The 18,998-nt window shown below is 42.5% G+C and overlaps 2 protein-coding genes across 3 annotated transcripts; one reads left to right on the forward strand and one right to left on the reverse strand.

Moving 5' to 3' along the window:
- The first annotated feature begins 619 nt into the window (after positions 1-619).
- On the forward strand, positions 620-6,273 carry LOC135502294 (uncharacterized). Of its 2 annotated transcripts, none has more exons than XM_064795004.1 (2): positions 620-679; positions 2,969-6,273. In XM_064795004.1, exon 2 carries the CDS (start codon positions 2,972-2,974, stop codon positions 5,114-5,116), a length of 2,145 nt encoding a protein of 714 aa, XP_064651074.1. In that variant the 5' UTR covers positions 620-679; positions 2,969-2,971; the 3' UTR covers positions 5,117-6,273. The 2 variants fall into 2 exon arrangements, with proteins under 2 accessions (XP_064651074.1, XP_064651073.1); XM_064795003.1 differs by having other exon boundaries at positions 671-772.
- A 1,119-nt stretch (positions 6,274-7,392) lies between these two features.
- Positions 7,393-18,326, reverse strand: LOC135502315 (NADP-dependent malic enzyme-like). The gene is made up of 10 exons (XM_064795041.1): positions 17,906-18,326; positions 17,383-17,516; positions 16,864-17,013; positions 16,049-16,124; positions 15,041-15,306; positions 14,627-14,736; positions 13,954-14,168; positions 12,934-13,188; positions 12,497-12,667; positions 7,393-11,366 (listed from the first exon to the last, which is right to left on the reverse strand). Exons 1-10 carry the CDS (start codon positions 18,200-18,202, stop codon positions 11,124-11,126), a joined length of 1,917 nt encoding a protein of 638 aa, XP_064651111.1. The 5' UTR covers positions 18,203-18,326; the 3' UTR covers positions 7,393-11,123.
- Between the last annotated feature and the right edge of the window lie 672 nt (positions 18,327-18,998).

Below are 18,998 nucleotides of genomic sequence, written 5' to 3' on the forward strand. Positions count from 1 at the left end.
ATACTGCATGGGGTTGTGAATCTGAAATTTTGATATGATATTCCGGACAGCCGGGCAAGTAAATGGTGAAAAGTAAACTGGTAGTTGACCACGGACATTTTTTGATAATCGACAAATTGGACAAACATTGATATTTCCACTCTTTTCAGCCAACTGGCAGAAAAATCTCAACACACGCCCCCTTATTTAATTTTTTCATCAAATAATTTCTTTATATCTGTAGACTTGCCACACCAAATATCTTTTCAATACCTCTCCAAATATGGACTTGATAGTTAAAAACATGCACGCGTCCAATTGATAGGTCTGGAACCTCCAACCTATGAATATTCAATGGTGGTCTTGTCTCATACAGAGCGATAGCCATTGAATAGAAGACGCTTTCCTTTGCAAAAGACCCCTATCGTCAAAACTTGGTACCGGGCGATTTATGACATTGACAATTTCGTTGCGGGGTTATATGCATCACTGATTCACGAATGCGTCGCGTCGCCTATTCACAAACCAGTCTGGCCTGGACCTGATAATCAGGACATGATATACACAATTGTACAGTTTCTGCCTTTTAATCACGAGCAATGTTAATGTGTACTGTGATATTATCGATTTGTTCGTTCATGCTCACTCACGCCAATTAAATGGTACAGATGCGCAGGCGCGTGCCGGCGACTGGATTAAGGTGAGCTATGGAGCACTAATAGTGCCGATATATCGCCTTTTAATGCCTAATTTCGTCCGCTTCGGATTGCATTTACCAGTTTAAAACCCTAAGGTATGTGCAATTATTTGTTTTCTAGCTTAGGGTGACGACGATCATGCTTGAATTGCTAGTATTATGTGCAACTGATGAGCGAATATTCTAGAATGTCTGGCCGGGATGGCGGTGTGGCTTCAAACCACAGTGTATGTACAGTCTAGCTCATATTAATATCAACACCTACAGCTCATGATATCTCCTGAACTATTCAACCGTTTTCAATGCGGTTTTCACAAGGTTGTCCCAAATGTCGTTGTCTGTATGATCATTATAATTGCCTCTTTGCATATATTGGGGATTCCCCAAATGGTTTCTTCTACATTTAATGCATGGGGTTAGATACATAGTGAGGAATTCCGATTGTTCATTCTGTGGCAATGCTTGGCGGCGGCATGCCATTTGTCCCATTTGCAAGCATGGTCATTGTTATACCAGCACGTATGTAGTGCTATACAACCTGGTCCATGGTGCAGGGTATTAGCAGGGAGATTAATGATTAGCCTATTCTATTTTAGTTCTATTCGAGAAACACTGACCGGAGTGATAAGGCAAATTCTGCAGGGTGGCCTACCGGAACATTCAGTCAGGGTATCAATAAACAGTTATGCCAGGATGGACAAAATATGTACAGTGGCCAGCGCTTGCTCTTTGATTTATTCTTAACTGATTGATGTTGTCAGTTTGAATTGCGTTCTGCATCTCTCCATGCGCCTGGCTTTGGTCCGACAGTGGCATTGGGTACGGAAGTGGGTAGGTGATATGCATAATATGTGAGGCCCTTATTTGGAACAGGACCTGCTGTCACTGGTCTCAATGCATTGTGCAAAATAGCGGACTCGAATCAATCTATTGGGGGTTGCATGTAGATAGCAGCAATAAGTCCCTAAATGCAGTTCATTTCGTGTTTAACCTTTAATAAAACTTCAGTAACGTTAGAAATTTAATGTAGTTCAATCATCGTGCCCATTTAACTAATGTATATTACATTTCAACTTTGCCCGCTCCATGGGTATAGTTGAGACAAGACCACAATTGATTTTTTAAGCCTTTTAGCAGTTAAATTGTCAATGTTTGACCGCGACGCATCAAAGAACGCGTGGTGTTGTGAATCTGAAATTTAGATTATGTTATTCCGGACAGTCGGGCAAGTAAATGGTGAAAAATAAAATGGTGATTGACCACGGAAATTTTTTTTTAATCGACAAATTAGACAGACTTTGATATTTCCACTCTTTTCAGCCAACTGGCAGAAAAAACTCAAAACACGCCCCCTATTACCCAATTAGCAAAATTCGAAATTAATTTTTTCATCAAATAATTTCTTTATATCTGTAGACTTGCCACAACAAATATTTTTTCAATACCTCTCCAAATATGTACTTGAGAGTAAAAAAACATGCACTCGTCTAATAGATAGGCCTGGACCCTCCAACCTATGAATATTCATTAGTGGTCTTGTCTCAGTTGTTATAATTGGCCTATTTGACCAATATGTTAAATGGGAGAAGGGAAGGAATGAAAACCTCTCTGGCCAACTGAAATCCCCATTTGGTACAGTTATTTCGAAATCCATCTGATCACTCGAACAAGAACTTTGCCAAAGCATGCGGCAGACCATTTTTTCCCCGACTTCAACATTCCATCTACCTGGTGATTGTTTTGATATGCAGCACATATTTCTTAAATCTGCAGCTTATTTTGCATCGTTTTTATTTGTATGTGTCCCACACGGAATACTCTTTCCAATAAAATTCAGCCGGAGAATTAATTCCTTCCCACAAAGGAGATATTTACTTAAATATCAGGAATATTTGGTAACTTCTTCAGGCCGCAAGGTCTATCAACGATCTTTTCCCGCTACATAGTTGCACTGGGCGGGTATTTATAGCCCTGTGAGGCAGGTCGCTTATGTCTAAAAATAGCACAGCATGGCTCTTCCCGTTGTTGAGTGCAACCCACTGTGTTGGTGTGGTCTCACATTATCAGAAACATATGACAGTTTCTTTCTTTCACACTGATTGCCATGAATAAATTCAAACCCCCAAACATCCTTGTCTCTGGTGATGGTTTTGTCCCTGCATGACATCTGGACCTGCCTGGTAACCTTTCGGAGTTTCTTGCAAATGCTGCACGATTCAGGTTGTCTGTCATGAATAATTTCTACTCTCCTTGTGTAATTTCCATGTCTTAGTATTCTGTATTTAATTTCAGCTCATGGCGTCCCCAGAACCTGACGACCATCCTCCAATAGAGCACCTATGCTCCATTTGCCTCAACGAGTTTGTTGAGCCAAAGATCACACCCTGTGGTCATACATTTTGCAAAGAGTGTCTTCAGAAGTATGTTGACAACCTCACCGCAGAAGATGGAACGCCCTTGGAGTTAGAATGTCCCTTTTGCAAGCAACCTCTGGCGATTCCAGATGGGGTGGACAGCCTCGCAACTAATCGTTCGACGGTCGATATCATCAATGCTCACAAAAGGAGTGATGAAAGTCGAAGGAATCTCGAAACACATAAATGCGATATTTGTGAGGGGCCTATTTCCACTTTGGCTTCCCTGGCGTGTGATGCACAGGAATGTGCCGGCGATGGACTTCGCTTTTGTGAGCCATGCGCCCGTGAACATGTTAGTGAATATAACTGTGGTCATAACATTTGTGGTTTATGCAAGTCGCATGGAAAACCAATGAGACATTTCTGCACAGCGATTGGTTGCAACGAACCAATTTGCCATAACTGTCGTGGGGTCGAACATTCGGGCCATGACGTGCAGCTTTATTGTGATGTCATAGCAACAGAAGTGGAAAATCTAGAATCGGACTTAAAAGCAGGAAGGCAAAAAATTACGCAGCTAGATGCGCAATCTTTATCACTTTGCAGTAAAGAAAGGGACAGTACATCAAGTGTCGAAGAACTCAACTCCAATTTAAAAAAGGGTATTGACCTCGCAATCAAAAGGAACAAACAGGTCATTAGGGATGACGAGGCTGAAATTCAATTGCGAGATCGACGGATCCGTGAATACACCGACCAAAACAAGAGGCTTAACGTAATTAAAGGAAGCCTGCCTCGGAGGATCGAAGGTGAACTCAGCAACAAGATGGCGGCGATCGAATCTAGCTTGTCCGAGATGGAATTCGTTAAAGAACAGATCACAAACTTGCTCCGGCGTGGCAAGGAGTTAATCACTGAACGAGTTCTACAGAAGTCCAGCCTGCGTGATGATATGAGATTGACATCTAAGCACTTGCGTGACAAAATAAAGACTGCTGAAAGAGACTGGGTGACACCACATCTAAAGAGCAAGAACTTTGATGTCGAGGGAGTGAACGAACTTTTACAAGACTTAGTGGATGACGTAAATCTTCAACGAGAACGTATCACAGCGATGGCATGTGCTGGTTTGGAATATTATAGTACTGACCACAATGCGATTCCAGCTGAAACATACGAGTTTGGCTGTCTGGAAATTCCAAACAGTGATTGCGAATGCGATGACGATAAAACTAAGACTTGTCTGGTAGAAGTAAAGAGTGTTGTACTCATGTCCAAATGTCGCTTGGCTGTGTGTTGTGTCACAGGTGCTGCAGGTGTTAGGAAAAACATGAAAAAGAAACAAAATGTATGGCTATGGGATAACTACACGACTACGGCCACACGACCCAAGTTATTAATCAGTGATGATGCCATGGTGGAGTACGAATACATGACCAAAGGGGGCGAAAATGAACTCGTACTTTTACGCAGGAAAAACCCGGTTATCACAATTTTGAATGCTGATGTTAAAACTAAAGTTCGCAGACTGCATGTGGAATTGCCAGAACATGCTATTAGAGAGCTCTGGCAGGTAGATGTTGATAGTGATGGTCATTTCTTGCTCTCCTACTTTACAAGTGGTAACCATACCTTGGCATTGGTTGATAACAGTGGGGACTCTTTAAAGGTAGTATGTAACTTTGGCGTTCAGAATTGTGATCAGATCTCGTTCTCACGGTTGACACGAGAGGTGGTCACGTGTTCGTTTTATGATGACATGATTAGCGTTTACGGTATCGATGGCAAAGACATCAACAAACGTCTGTCCAAGAACGCATCATCTCCTCACGGAGTAGGACAGTTGGTATGTACCGACATATGCGTTGGATCCTTGGGAGATATTTTCGTTGTTGGGAGGATAAAGGGAGACCCTGTTCTCAAGGGGGTGTACAAGATTATCCTCTCTGACGACTCGAGGGAAGTGGAGAGTTATGAGGAGCTTTATCAGATGAGAAGTCAATCCGATCCCAGGTGTTCAGTGCATAACAATCGCCTGGTTGTATCTGACGGTCACCAACTTAGACTATTATACTTACGATAGGAAGCAGTTTGTGACAAATGATCGACACGAGATGGTGAATAGGCCGACATTAGCGGGAATTCTGTGGGTAAACATTGTTCCAATGTATCTTAAGATGACCCCCTGAAGTCATATCAGGAAAGAGGTCTATTTTTGTTCACCTTTTTACCAGTGTCTACCAAGTGCTTAGTCGAATTTTCATACATTCTGTAATTTTATTATCTGTATAGAATTTTTATTTATATGTATGATTTTAAATGTTATCGACAGCTTTCAGTTGTCTTTCAAAGAAGAATATAAGTTGGGACTTATTCTCTAAATGAGTGGTGGGGGTAGGGCATTATTTTTTTTTTTTATGTTCTACACCGCGCCATTGTTAACATATCAGAAAGTACGTTAATTTATGTTAATTTATTCTGTCCTATTTTGATGATTTATTACAAAATATATTTCGTCTACATGTAGTGACGGGTTTTTTTTAAAGTTTATTTTTAGTTAGTATTTTTATCTCTGTTAAGCTTTTTTCACTGAGCCAGTCTAACGTTTCTGAGTGTTTCGGTTTCTGAGTGATTCCCTGATTTTTGGGAAACACCCTTTTTTGGAAACACTAAAAGACAGATTATCTCCAGTTTTTCATTATTTGGCTGTCTATTGTATGGAAACACTGCAATATGAGGGACAACCAAAGACGTTACACCGGGTTATATGATTCACGTTGTCATTGTCTCTTGCCATGAGCATGTTTGTTACTGACCTGAGCTTGGAAACTTCGCTAACATATTGACATATATAATTTGTTAACAGATTTGAAAGTATATTAATCTATTCTGAACGCGTGAGCCTTTTTGATAATTTATTAGGAAGTATGTGTATCTATTTGTCTCTGCATCACAATTGACATCCCTTATTCTCGTCAGTGGCGCGTCATGGCACGCTACCCAGCTCGAAAGTCACGTGTAATACACGCCAAACATGGAGATAAGTACGTCACTGGTGCGTCATTGGGACGTATACGTTGGCGTAACTGACGTAAACACGGAAGGATGTCAATTGTGACTTTGACTGTATATTAAGAATAAACTGCTTTAAGCAAATATTTTGGTTATTATGACCAAATAAAAGAAAACTGTATCTACATTTGTATTCAAGATAAACTGCTTTTAAGCAAATAAAATATTAGATGCTTGTAATATTAGTTGTTTTCTACGTCCTTTGAGAGAAGTTTATTTTTAGTGCAGAGGGCTCCCTTCCCGTGTCACATTGCTACCCATGGGGTTCTTGGGCCTGACTCCAAGAGCACTGGCTCATTGAGATGGATGCTCTACTAGAGACAGAGAGTTCTGATGCGGTCCATGAGCTACATGAGCTACTCCTTGTCTTACTTGTACAAGGATGGGGTTCCCTACCAAAACCCGATCCCTACCAGAGTAGGGACTTGGGTATGCGGGCCGGTCTTCAAGAGCACAGTGAGATAGAAGCTCTACCAAAGACAGAAGTGTCCCGATGCTGTTCCAAGTATGCGAGCAGCTCCAAGTCTTTCTGGCTCTCTACCCTAGTAGAGTAGTTGGGCCTCTCTTCAAGGGCACACTGAAACTCTACAAGGCAGAAAGGCCCTGAAGTTGTCCCAGGTACATGAGCTACGAGCTTCATGAGCTACATCAAGTAGGCTACTTGACTTGCTTGTAGGACACCTCTGCTGTCTTCACCAGCACATCGAGATAGCTCTTTGAGGCAGAAGGGCCCTGAAGCTGTCCCAAGTACATGAGCTATGAGCTTCATGAGCTACATCAGGAAGGCTACTTGACTTGCCTTGTAGGACACCTCTGCTGTCTTCACAAGCACATCGAGATAGCTCTTCGAGTCAGAAGGACCCTGAAGCTGTCCCAGGTACATGAGCTACTAGCTTCATGAGCTACATCAGGTAGGCTACTTGACTTGCCTTGTAGGGCACCTCTGCTGTCTTCACCAGCACATCGAGATAGCTCTTCCAGTCAGAAGGGCCCTGAAGCTGTCCAAGGTACATGAGCTACGAGCTTCTTGAGCTACATCAGGTAGGCTACTTGACTTGCCTTGTAGGGCACCTCTTCTGTCTTCACCAGCACATCGAGATAGCTCTTTGAGGCAGAAGGGCCCTGAAGCTGTCCCAGGTACATGAGCTACTAGCTTCATGAGCTACATCAAGTAGGCTACTTGACTTGCCAAGTAGAGCACTTGTGCTGTCTTCACCAGCACATCGAGATAGCTCTTCCAGTCAGAATTGGAATTTCATAGTTAAATCACTAAAACAAAAGCTGAACTTTGAACTATAATTGTATAATTGTTTTAAACAATAGTGAAAGCAACAATGAACAATAATAAACAAGCATTAAAGCAAGCAAGATTGCTAAGCGCTCAACATGAAATTCAACTGACCTTAAACTGACAGTAGGAATCTTCAAAATGGATTACTCCATTTTGCGATTTAATCTACTGCAGTACTGCAACATGCAAAGACGGGAATGGTTTTCTCATTGAATGAACTCATGCAATGTAATGCAAGTATACTACGTGACCTGTCACAGCAAAACCAGGTGCATGTCGCACAGAAGATGAGCCTGAATGACACCAGGAGATAATGGAAGAAATTGATGTACTCAAATTTCACAAAGGTGGATGAGAGTGAAATGAACAACCAGTCTGTCTCAACCTGCCAAGCTTAGGGTGACATGCGCCTATTTTTGCTCTGACGGGTCACACATCGTAATGAAACATTATATAAATAATATGAGTATCCATATCCAATATTATACACGAATTTGGTTTCTTTGATATTACAAGCTCCAAAAAGCACAATAATAGTAGAAACAGAAATTGTGCACAGGCGTTAATATAAAATGACTGTTAACAATTAATAGGTACAAATAATTGAATACACACATGAGTCTAGTTTCAACAATAACTTCACACATGAAAATTATGCAGCAGTCAATGAAAAACCTGTACCTCCCCGCAGACAATCAACACTCAGTGAAATTGACACTTCACACTTTTTAAGGAGGTGGGATTCGACAAAGTACAATTATTCACCGAGGAATGAAATTGATAGGGGTTCAATTGTTATTTTTCAGCGATTGTGAGGAACTTTCCATTTTAAGTGATGCTGGGGACAACAGATTTTCGACACTATTTGTTTACAGATTTCCTGATCAAAGGGGATTTGATCAGTGGGGAAAAACCATCCCGCCAAGAAATCAACCCCCAATTCAAGCAAGGTTGACCCCTGAGTTGGGGGGGGGGGGAGGGGGAGGAACAGGGCTACCATTGACCGCTGCATTATTAAGCTGAACACGACAATGGCTGCTTTTGATTATAATAATGAACCACAGATCACCGATTAACAATATTTTGGAGAAAAAACATCATTTTTAATGATTTCATGAAATGAGTCGTTCATTCACGCAATTCCATTTACGATTCCGTCGTCAACTTTCGATCCTTGATGAATGAATAATGTAATCCAAAGTGACATGGCACAAAATATCCTGCATTCAAAACAGAAAAAGCGAAAACACGTACATCAGAAATAAACCTTATATCACATATTCATAAACATTATACAAAACACCAGATTTAGAATGGACCAGCCTTGGGCGTATTCAAGCAGAAAATATGTTACTTCTAATGGCAGATTCAAAACCCTGCTTCTGGCTGATTCAGGAAGTGTTCTCTTTTGCACACAAGAGATCTTTTTGTTGCACAAAGCAGCAATCATAATCGCACAATATGTGCTTGTTTGAGTAATTATAAACTAGATACATGTACACTGAGTGTCACACTATTTCACTATTTCAATAGAAGCAAAAAACAGTCCTAAAAGTAAAATTATACTTTCAAAAACATAAACGACAACTTTCAACAAAGTCAAGATCTACAATGGTATTTAATGGTTAAACAGAAACTTTCCCCGAGCAAAAGAAATAAAATTTTATAATAATATAATTTTGAACACGAAGCCTAATGTCACAAACTGGAAGCTTAGAAACCAGGCCCCAGTTCTCAAACCATGTTAGTTATGATAGCGCCCGCATACAAGCGATTTAGTTCACTGTGACATGCGGTCGTTATTGCCTGCAACAAAAATTGCTGGTGCACGGTGTTTATCGCCGGTGTCGGTGTCAAGAAATGGTAGTTGCAATCAATACCAAACCCATCAATTGCCGGTTTTACCTGCAGATGAGAGATCTTTTGTCGCACATTGCGATTATTATCATAAGTCGCAGCAACAAAAATCGCTTGTTTGCAAGGCGTTTAACTTTTACGTGGCGTTAAGTCTAACGAACTTGACATAAGGAGACAAAGCCATGTTATAACTTGTTTTACAAAACTTGGGCCGGATTACTCTCAACACAGTAAGTACAGAACAACTAACAGCCTAAATCACCTGATTTCAGAACAAACATTCAGGATAGAATCTAGACATTAACTCATAAAGATAACAAATAAGATAAGATTTCATTAACTCCAGAGAAAATGAGGAACCTGCAGAACTAAAAATCCAGGTGGCAGCACCAGTACTAAAAGGTACACTTCCAGTGCATTTTCCATTAAAATTAAGTTTTGTGGATTTTCTCCCTAAAACTCATCAAAATAGAATTAAGGACCAATAAAACAACGTTTTTGGTGCTATTTCCCCATGTAGAGTAATTAAGGGATGAAATATTCAATAATCATTGACCCGGGAAATGGCTTTCTCATTACAATCATTGTCCACTTGCCTGCAGGGCCCCCTATTGGCAGGTTTTGTTGTACAGGTTCCTCATTGAGTTGGTCAGGTGTAACACCTCCATTTTTTAGAAGGTAGCAGCTAACATCACATGTATGATATGGTATAAAGTCTATAAGATAACGAGGCCCAAGGGCCAAACACTCAGCTGTGCTGACATTTTGTCCAAACCAGATATGGTACCAGTATAGTTGACAAGATGGTGGCCAAAGTAGGAGTGGAATGTGACCAAATGCAGTGCTGAGCTAAATATACCATGTAGAAAATATTTAGCTGGTTAAAGGGTGCCTGTATATAGGCCTATTATGTGTAATATGGGCCTTTAGTAGGCCTATGTTAAACAGATGCACCAAAACGGGCTAAATAGCATGTACACAGTATGTCTCGAAACCAAACACTAAATCTACATAAAATCAAGTATGGATTAATCTATACTTGATAAAATGTATGTCTTGAAACCAAATAGTAAATCTACATAAAATGAAAACTAGAATAGAAGTAACACAAAAGCACCAAAAATAGCAAGTGCACAGTATGTCTCGAACCAAATAATAAATCTACATAGTAGAATGAAAACTTTATAGAGTAAAAGTACTACAAAAGCACCAACAAATACATCTAAATGATGAAGTTTGATTACTTCTTTATTTGATTTATCTCTCTTCGAACGACTAGTTTTAAAAATAAGAGTATGATAACCTTTTAAACGATCTTGAGGATGAATAAAGTGAGCTCCTTTACGAATTGATAACATTTCTCAAAAGAGAAGTGAATCTTGCCAGTCATGCCGACTTACCGCAATGAATGTCAATCCTAAAGTCGCCTCCTTTCACCGCCAACCCAATAGGTCAGCATCTCATTGAACTCATTGAACACCTTGCATTCCACTACGATGGCTTTCAGTGCGTGTCTCGTGGGACAACCACGAGTGTAATGTTAGTGTTGTTGCGACATGGACGTGCGGGAAAGGAAGGGAATGCATGGAAACTATCAATAATGTAGTAACAGCCGTTCTGACGGCCGATCAGGGGGAGTTTATCGGCGGTGAAGGAAGGATATACGCACAACGACAGTAGATCGGCCTGTGCCAACCCTACACTTACGAAGTTTACAGCATTCCTGTATAGAGGGAAGTCAGGGGCCAGGTTGTGTTTGACTCTGCAATAATTATATTTCTTTTTCCTAACCTGGTCAAAACTATTCACCGTGTGAGCCAAACTTCAATGATCCATCTAAATCAGCTAGTAAAACGATCCTTTTCAAACTTTATTCGAAAACTGGCCAGTCGTATATCTCTGGAATAAAACTCTCATATCTTGTCGAATAAACTTGAGATTTGATGAACTCCAACTTATCCTCTGGTTCCGGGTATTCGGCGGCCATTCCGTTCTTGTATGCCCAGACAGCAATTCGAGCTGCGATGGAACGTGAGATTCGCAAAATACTTTTCATCGAGGGGTAGATGCGGCCGGCTTCGAGATCAGCTGGGGTGACCATATCTGCGAGGGTCTGAAAAAAGAAGGAGTACCAATGAAGAGAAGTTGTTCGAATGATATCAAAGTTGTTGTGAAAGAGAGAAGCAGGCGCAGACCATGCACAACCTGGAGAAGATCCACTTGAGACTTTGGCAGAGGTTAGGACTGTAGGACTGGAGCTGAATGACCTGGAGAGAGAGGCCAAAGAAGCAGGGGCAGACCACGCACCACCTGGAGAAGATCAACTGAGGCAGAGGCGAGGTCTGGAGCTGAATGACCTGGAGGGAGTGGCCAAAGAAGCAGGGCAGACTACGCACCACCTGGAGAAGATCAACTGAGGCAGAGGCGAGGTCTGGAGCTGAATGACCTGGAGAGAGTGGCCAAAGAAGCAGGGGCAGACCACGCACCACCTGGAGAAGATCAACTGAGGCAGAGGCGAGGTCTGGAGCTAAATGACCAGGAGAGAGTGGCCGAAGAAGCACAGGCAGACCACGCACCACCTGGAGAAGATCAACTGAGGCAGAGGCGAGGTCTGGAGCTGAATGACTTGGAGGGAGTGGTCAAAGAAGCAGGGGCAGACCACGCACCACCTGGTGAAGATCAACTGAGGCAGAGGCGAGGTCTGGAGCTAAATGACCTGGAGAGAGTGGCCAAAGAAGCAGGGCAGACTACGCACCACCTGGAGAAGATCAACTGAGGCAGAGGCGAGGTCTGGAGCTGAATGACCTGGAGAGAGTGGCCAAAGAAGCAGGGCAGACTACGCATCACCTGGAGAAGATCAACTGAGGCAGAGGCGAGGTCTGGAGCTGAATGACCTGGAGAGAGAGGCCAAAGAAGCAGGGGCAGACTACGCACCACCTGGAGAAGATCAACTGAGGCAGAGGCGAGGTCTGGAGCTGAATGACCTGGAGAGAGAGGCCAAAGAAGCAGGGCAGAAGCAGGGGCAGACCACGCACCACCTGGAGAAGATCAACTGAGGCAGAGGCGAGGTCTAGAGCTGAATGACCTGGAGAGAGAGGCCAAAGAAGCAGGGGCAGACCACGCACCACCTGGAGAAGATCAACTGAGGCAGAGGTGAGGTCTGGAGCTGAATCACCTGGAGAGAGTGGCCAAAGAAGCACAGGCAGAAGTTGGGTCAGACCATCTAAAGATTTCGTTTATTACCTCGGAAGCTATCAGGAACATGTCGTCAGGGATGTGGCGTATTCCACAGCAGATAGTACCAAGGGCCACACCGGGGAAAATATAGGCATTGTTCCCTTGTCCCGGGTAGTAGGTCTTGCCGTTCAGAGTCACAGGCCCGAATGGAGAGCCACTTGCAAAAATTGCCCGACCCTGAAATGAAATAAAGATACATCTTATGCCTGTGACCAGGGAAATGTGACAACTGTAAAATGTTCCGATGTATTATTTCAACTGTGTCACAAATTTTCGGGTGACTGGAGGCCATTAGAGTCTTATAATCAAGAACTGACCTAGTCGATGCCATTATTTTAAGCAGGGACAGAATGACATCCTCAATAAAAAGAGTTCCAGTCTAGTGCAAGGAGAATGGACAGCTTGGTGACTGTATACCCTGTACATATTTCCAATGCACTCACATCAGTATGAGTATAAGCATCCACCGCTGTACACTCCGCCTTACTCGTCGGGTTACTCAGGGCAAGGATAATCGGCCGCTCGTTAAACGTTGCCATATCACGGATGATCTCGGGAGTGAACGCCTTGCCGACACCCGACGCACCGATGATCGCATTCGGCTTGATTTTCTTGATTACTTCGGCCAAGTTCTCCATCGGCGGGAGGTCTTTGGCAAACAGCGCCTTCTCACCTGTGATGCCACCTTTTGGTCTGTTCTGAAGGTAAATGAAACAAAGCATTCTTAGTTTTGATAAGCACTTTCTGATGAAATCATTTTTGAACCTATTGACATGACCATTTCTTTGAAAGCTCTCGATCGGCGCTTTCTGATGGTACTATTTGTATATCTATCAACATGAACATTCATTAGAAAGCTCTCAATCGGCACTTTTCGTTGGTACCATTAGTAAACCTATTGACAAGACCATTCATTAGAAAGCTCTCAATCGGCACATTCCGTTGGTACCATTAGTAAACCTATTGACATGACTATTCATTAGAAAGCCCTTAATCAGCTCTTTCCGTTGGTACCATTAGTAAACCTACTGAAATGACCATTCATTAGAAAGCTCTCAATTGGCACTTTCCGTTGGTACCATTAGTAAACCTATTGACATGACCATTCATTAGAAAGCCCTTAATCAGCTCTTTCCGTTGCTACCATTAGGAAACCTACTGACATGACCATTCATTAGAAAGCTCTCAATTGGCACTTTCTGTTGGTACCATTAGTAAACCTACTGACATGACCATTCATTAGAAAGCTCTCAATCGGCACTTTCCGCTGGTACCATTAGTAAACCTACTGACATGACCATTCATTAGAAAGCCCTTAATCAGCTCTTTCCGTTGGTACCATTAGTAAACCTATTGACATGACCATTCATTGGAAATCTCATGACCAACACTTTTATAATGTAACATTGCAATGGGAACAAACACACATTTTCCTGCGACACAACCAAAACGTGTTCCCTCACCTTGACAAGCAATCCATCAATGTCCATCATCCAGACCCTACTGGCAGCCTCTTCCTTTGTTAGGCCGTCAGTCCGCACCATGGCCATAGTCAGGAGGCTTGCAATACCACAGGCTGCCTCTCCCGCACCAAGGAAGAAAAACGTATTGTCGGAGAGTTTCTTTTTGGTGATTTTCATACAAGAGAGTAGACCTGCCACTGTTACTGACGCTGTGCCTGAAGGTGAAGTAGGATATCATCATAGGATGAACCATCAATGCAATGAGGGCTTCCCAAATCAATGTCTTTGTATTCGAGTGCAACCTGATTTTCAGCCTCTTTTTCCAAATGAGGGTTTTTTCGAGAACTTTGATCCCTGCAATAGATTTTGCAGCACGAAACCCAATAAAGTAAAAATAGTTTATTAATGTATCACCCCTAATGAAAGGGCCAGCCAGCTTTTTGCATTATAGGAGATGCTCTCCTTCCAAACCCCTAACTCAAATGCCAGGCGTCTGGCGTAAAGGCAGTTTGTACCCTATATTTAACCAGCTGGCGGCTAAAAAACCGGCCACATCGGAAAGAGGTTACCAGCGGGCGTCGGACCTTCAACCTTCCATTCACGAGACAGAGACCTTAATCACTAGGCCATCGGGATCGAAATATAAACCATCTTGGATAGGGCGCGAATATACCTTGGATATCGTCATTGAAAAATGTGTACTTGTCCCGATACTTGTCCAAGAACCGGAACGCGTTATGGTTGGCAAAGTCCTCGAACTGAATCAGAGTGTCCTGTCCATATCTGGTAAAGAGACATTCAAATCTGAGATTTGTCGCAGAGATTGACAATTTCAAATGAAACAAAAAAATTCAAATTCACACTTGGAAGGGAAAGGCAAACATTAAAGCCTTTAGACTCACAGATTTCAAATCTCATGCATGACCTTGTCTTTATCACAAATATTTCAACAGCAAACCCTATCGATCATTTGTTGGAAATGCTATCTCTAAGCACTAATGGTACCTGACGTACCATTTATCACATGAATCTCTTCTAAAATTTTCCAAATGTCAGGTTCATGGCTGACAGAAGCAACAATCCTTACTTTTTGACAACAGCCTCCATAAATTCATCGATGAAATCGTCATACTCTTGGCCGGTAATTCGCTTGTGAGGAAGACCGACGTAGAATTTATCGTTCAGGTACTGCTCGTTGTTGGTGCCTACGTCGAGTACGATCGGCAGACACTGATGCGGATGGATCCCGGCCAGGGCCGTGCAGAGGGTCAACTTCCCGACGGGTATCCCCATACCACACACGCCAAGGTCACCCAAACCGAGGATTCGCTCTCCATCAGTTACGACTATAACCTGTCACGAGAGAAAGGAAGGAAATGTTTATAATTTCTCAAATTCGCCTGACGCGTATATACAGAAAAACCTCTCTATTAAGGACACCCTTGGGACTGACTAATGATGTCCTTAATAGAGAGGTATGTGCTACGAGATGTTCAACTGTATTACGATTAGAGGAAATATTAATTTTGTCTTGCCTTATATACAACCTTCCTGCAAACAAACCTTGTCATGTACTTAGAATGCATGAACACTACATTTATTTTACAACCACGAGAGTTCTCCAGGGTTTTCTCAAGGTAGGGTGGTACACATGATATTCAAAAAGCTTTGCCTGAATGTGCAACACAAGGTAGGGTGGCTAGCAATGTAAGGTAGTGTGACCTTTACATACTTCTAGAGCAAGGTTTAGGGGGGCTGCCTTCAAGCGAGTGCGGTAGCTGCCAAGGTAGGGTGGGACACCCTGGCAAATGGCCTTGTGGAGAAGGCATATACCCTCCTCAGCTGGTAATCTTTCCAAAGAGTAAGCCGCTCTTGTATAGAATGCCTATCAGGGCTTTTGAGCTCACAGGACTAACAAGACATCTCCCAAAGGCCTGTCTAGCCTTACAGGGCTGGCAAGGCATCTCCCAAGGATCTGTCTTGCCTGATAGGGTGGGCCAGCAAGACATAATTCTCTCCGCCAGATCTGCCCGTCTAACAGTAATGTTTCAGCACTTCTGCAATCAAAGCAACCATGAAATTATTCTTTACTTACCCTGACATCCTTCTCTGGCCAGTTACACAGCAACTCGTAAAGATGCCCCCTGTCATGGATGGTCAGGAACAGACCCCTGGAGGTACAAAAGGTAATCGATATTGCTGCAGCTTATTACCAAGTATAAATGATGGCTGTAAACAGGATAATTTTCAGTTTTCTTCTCAGCTCTTTCTTGCAAGATGTTACAAGGCAAGAGATGGCCCACCATAGTTTTGGGAGTTGTAGTGAGCAATTCGACTTCTCGGTTGAAATCCTGAGGATATGAGTGGTAATATAATGTTTTGCATTTGATTAAATGGACGTTAAAAGGGGCACGCCGTCCGTAATTACTGGTAGTCCAGGAAAATAGAAATGCAGTTATACACAATGTCGTAGGGCAGATATTATGCATACGAATTTGCTGAAACTTTGTATTTGTAGTACAGTGGAACCTCTGTTAGCGGACACCTCTCTATTAAGGACACTAGTTTTGGTCCCAAATTGGTTGTTTCCATTCAATTTGACCTCTCTAATCAGGACACCTCTCTATTAAGGACAGCACTTGTCAGTCCCGAGGGTGTCCTTAATAGAGAGGTTCTACTGTACTTGTATATCTGTCTGCATAATAGCATTGTTGAAATTTATATTCGAAACCTATTTACGCAATTGTAAATTTTCAAATTCTGTTACAAATTTCAAATTTTTAACGAACAGTGTTGGTCTTTAAAGTATTAATTGACCCCGGTTTTTCATGAGAACATCTTTTGTCCACAAAAACCCCTTTAAGAATTATATTGGGTGGCTCGAAATGGACACAGAAAAATATGACCTACCTCGGTTTCCGGAATATCATGCCATATTTCTGGCAAGCCAGTCCGACAGTTGGCGTATAGATGATAGGCAGCATCTCATCAATATGGCGTGTTATCACACGGAAAAACAACTTCTCGTTTCTCTCTCGGAGTCCGACTAGGTTTATATACCTGTAATGGGATAAATTCAGGTTTTTTTTAATATCCAAATGTTTTCAAAATACTTGAGACTTTTTGAATTGATTAATTGATATTTTTATTCAACACCAGGGTTGGATTAACACTTGGAGGTGTTATTCCCAAAAGTATTTCTCCTCCAAGGCGAGATGAGCATTTTTGGTTGCCACTATGGTTGGGCACCAATTCGGTTTATTTGCCAAGTGAATCTGTCTCTGGTCAGAGGAAGAATCCAGCACAAACTACTCATGCTTGTTTGCCCGGCAAGATGGGGTCAAGGAATTTGGTTCTACATCTCATTCTTAGTGACTCCCCCCCGTACTGCCCAACCCCTGTCCCGGCCAACTGCATTATCCCTCTTACTTTTCAAGGTCTGAATCACACGCATCATAGCTAGCCATGACACGTTGAACTTGTTGCTCCTGAGTGAATTCTCTGGGTGGTAACAGAGCATGAACTCCCATTACCTGTCTCTCACGAAGACTGAAGGCCATTCCCTAAACGGAAAAAAAAAAGGGTCAACTTTAATCATCTGAAGGATAACGAATTTTTAATCAAGAGCGTTGTTCCAGAGCAGAAAACAGGTTAAAGGGGCCCTACATGCCAAGGTTTTGAATCTGGATAGTATGCAAAAGCCTTGATGGTCAAATTACCGGACCGTAGGCATCACAAGTTGTGACACAGAAAACGATTGAATCAGACCTTCTTTTTTTACGTCAGACGTCAGGACTGAATTTGCATGACATCAATCATCATGCATGTCAAGTTGTTGGTTTTTCCCCATCAATTGCTGTACTGTACAGCGGAATATTTCTGCTATGAGAGTTTTTTTTCTTTTATCGTCTTAGACTAGTATATGAGGAGTGGATTTAGGCTGTCAATTTACCTTATTCAAATGAGGATCTCTCAAGATGTCAACTCCACGGATTCGAGTGTTATTTACAGCTTCGTGACCGTAATCATCCCCAGCATCCTCCAACTTATGGCCAGCGAAATCCTCCTCGTTATCCAGGAGTGACATTCTCGATCCCTTATCCTTACCACCGGTACCACCATGCCCGAAGTGGGAATGGGAACTCCGAACCCGGTTTGCAGAGCTGCTGCAGGCTGCCCATTTTGACACCCTCAAAACCCCAAATGCACCCCTCCCCGAACATGAAACACGGCTAAGAATAGTCGACATTTATTGGCTTTTGATAGAAGTGTATTTATTTTGCAAATCTGGCTGAATTTCGGCGGTTTTGGGGGTATTTGCATGGGGTATTTGCAGCTGTCAAAATAGAGAAAATGTACAGCTTGACCTTCCTGCGCACCAAGCGGCAGAGGAGAGAACTAACAAGGAAGTGACTTGTCACGTGATGTAAATAAAGAAACGCACGTGCTTTTGAGGGGGCGTGGTCAATTAGCATTGGGGAGTTGGTGATAAGATTACAAATACAGACAGGGATGGCTGGATATTGAAATAAACAAGGACGGTTTCATCCATCACTGTGTCTGTCCCTTCACTGACCAGTGGCCTAATAAAAGCATGTCAATACATTCCTCAGTTCCAATGTGGACAGGGCAAGTTACCATCATTCAATTCAAGCTGGTCTCATTTGCAATGGGGCAGCAGCAGCCAAAACCATACAAGTGTGTCCAAAAATTGCCTCCATTGCAATGGGATCATGACTCAAGATTCAGGTTCGTCCCCACATAGCTCGAGGGGTAATGGGGATGAGACAGTCACAACCACTTAAATCATGCTGGTACTTTCAGTCACACTGGTCCGAGGTAAACTCCGGACATTGAAAACCAAGTCATCATCGACATCTTAACCTGATGAGATCCAATAAAGCACATGCCAATAAACTCCCCTCCTGATCGACCAACAGAACAGCTGTTGCCACACAGTATTGGTGGTCTTGGGACTCCGTGCATCCCCTTCCTTTCCAACACATCCATATCGCTGAAACAACACGAACAGCTCGTGTGTGTCA

The sequence above is a fragment of the Lineus longissimus genome, chromosome 18 (assembly GCF_910592395.1).
Source record: "Lineus longissimus chromosome 18, tnLinLong1.2, whole genome shotgun sequence".
NCBI lineage: Eukaryota > Metazoa > Nemertea > Pilidiophora > Heteronemertea > Lineidae > Lineus > Lineus longissimus.